Source organism: Nestor notabilis, unplaced genomic scaffold (assembly GCF_000696875.1).
Source record: "Nestor notabilis isolate BGI_N333 unplaced genomic scaffold, ASM69687v1 scaffold30849, whole genome shotgun sequence".
NCBI lineage: Eukaryota > Metazoa > Chordata > Aves > Psittaciformes > Psittacidae > Nestor > Nestor notabilis.
Genome location: NW_009944615.1, coordinates 1 through 317, shown reverse-complemented (window position 1 = coordinate 317; position 317 = coordinate 1). Strand labels below are relative to the sequence as shown.

General features: G+C 63.4%; 1 protein-coding gene across 1 annotated transcript in view; it reads right to left on the bottom strand.

Annotated features, from left to right (window-relative positions):
* FEM1A (fem-1 homolog a (C. elegans)) overlaps positions 1 to 313 on the bottom strand; it is a gene marked incomplete at its 5' end in the record, with an annotated part of 1699 nt that extends 1386 nt beyond the window's left edge. Inside the window, 1 exon segment of the mRNA XM_010022497.1 lies at positions 10 to 313. Within this exon segment, the coding sequence (XP_010020799.1) occupies positions 10 to 313 (304 nt within the window).
* Positions 314 to 317: the final 4 nt, after the last annotated feature.

Here is a 317-nt window from a genome sequence, read left to right as displayed (position 1 = left end):
TGTGGGAGCGGAGCAGGAGCTGCAGGATCTCCAGGCTGCCGGACTCAGCGCAGTCGTGCAGGGCCGTGTTCCCCTTCACGCTCCGGCGGTTGACATCAGCCCCTTTCTCTAACAAGTAACGTGCAATCTCCCGGTGCCCTTTGTAGCAAGAGATCATCAAACAAGTGTGTCCGTGCCGGTTGGCTACTTCCAGATCCGCCCCGCGCTCCCCCACCAAGTAGCGCACGATCTCCAGGTGCCCATCGAAGCAGGCGGCCCGCAGCGGCGTGGAGTTGGTCAGCGTGGTCTGGTTCACCGAGGCGCCGTGGTCCAGGAGG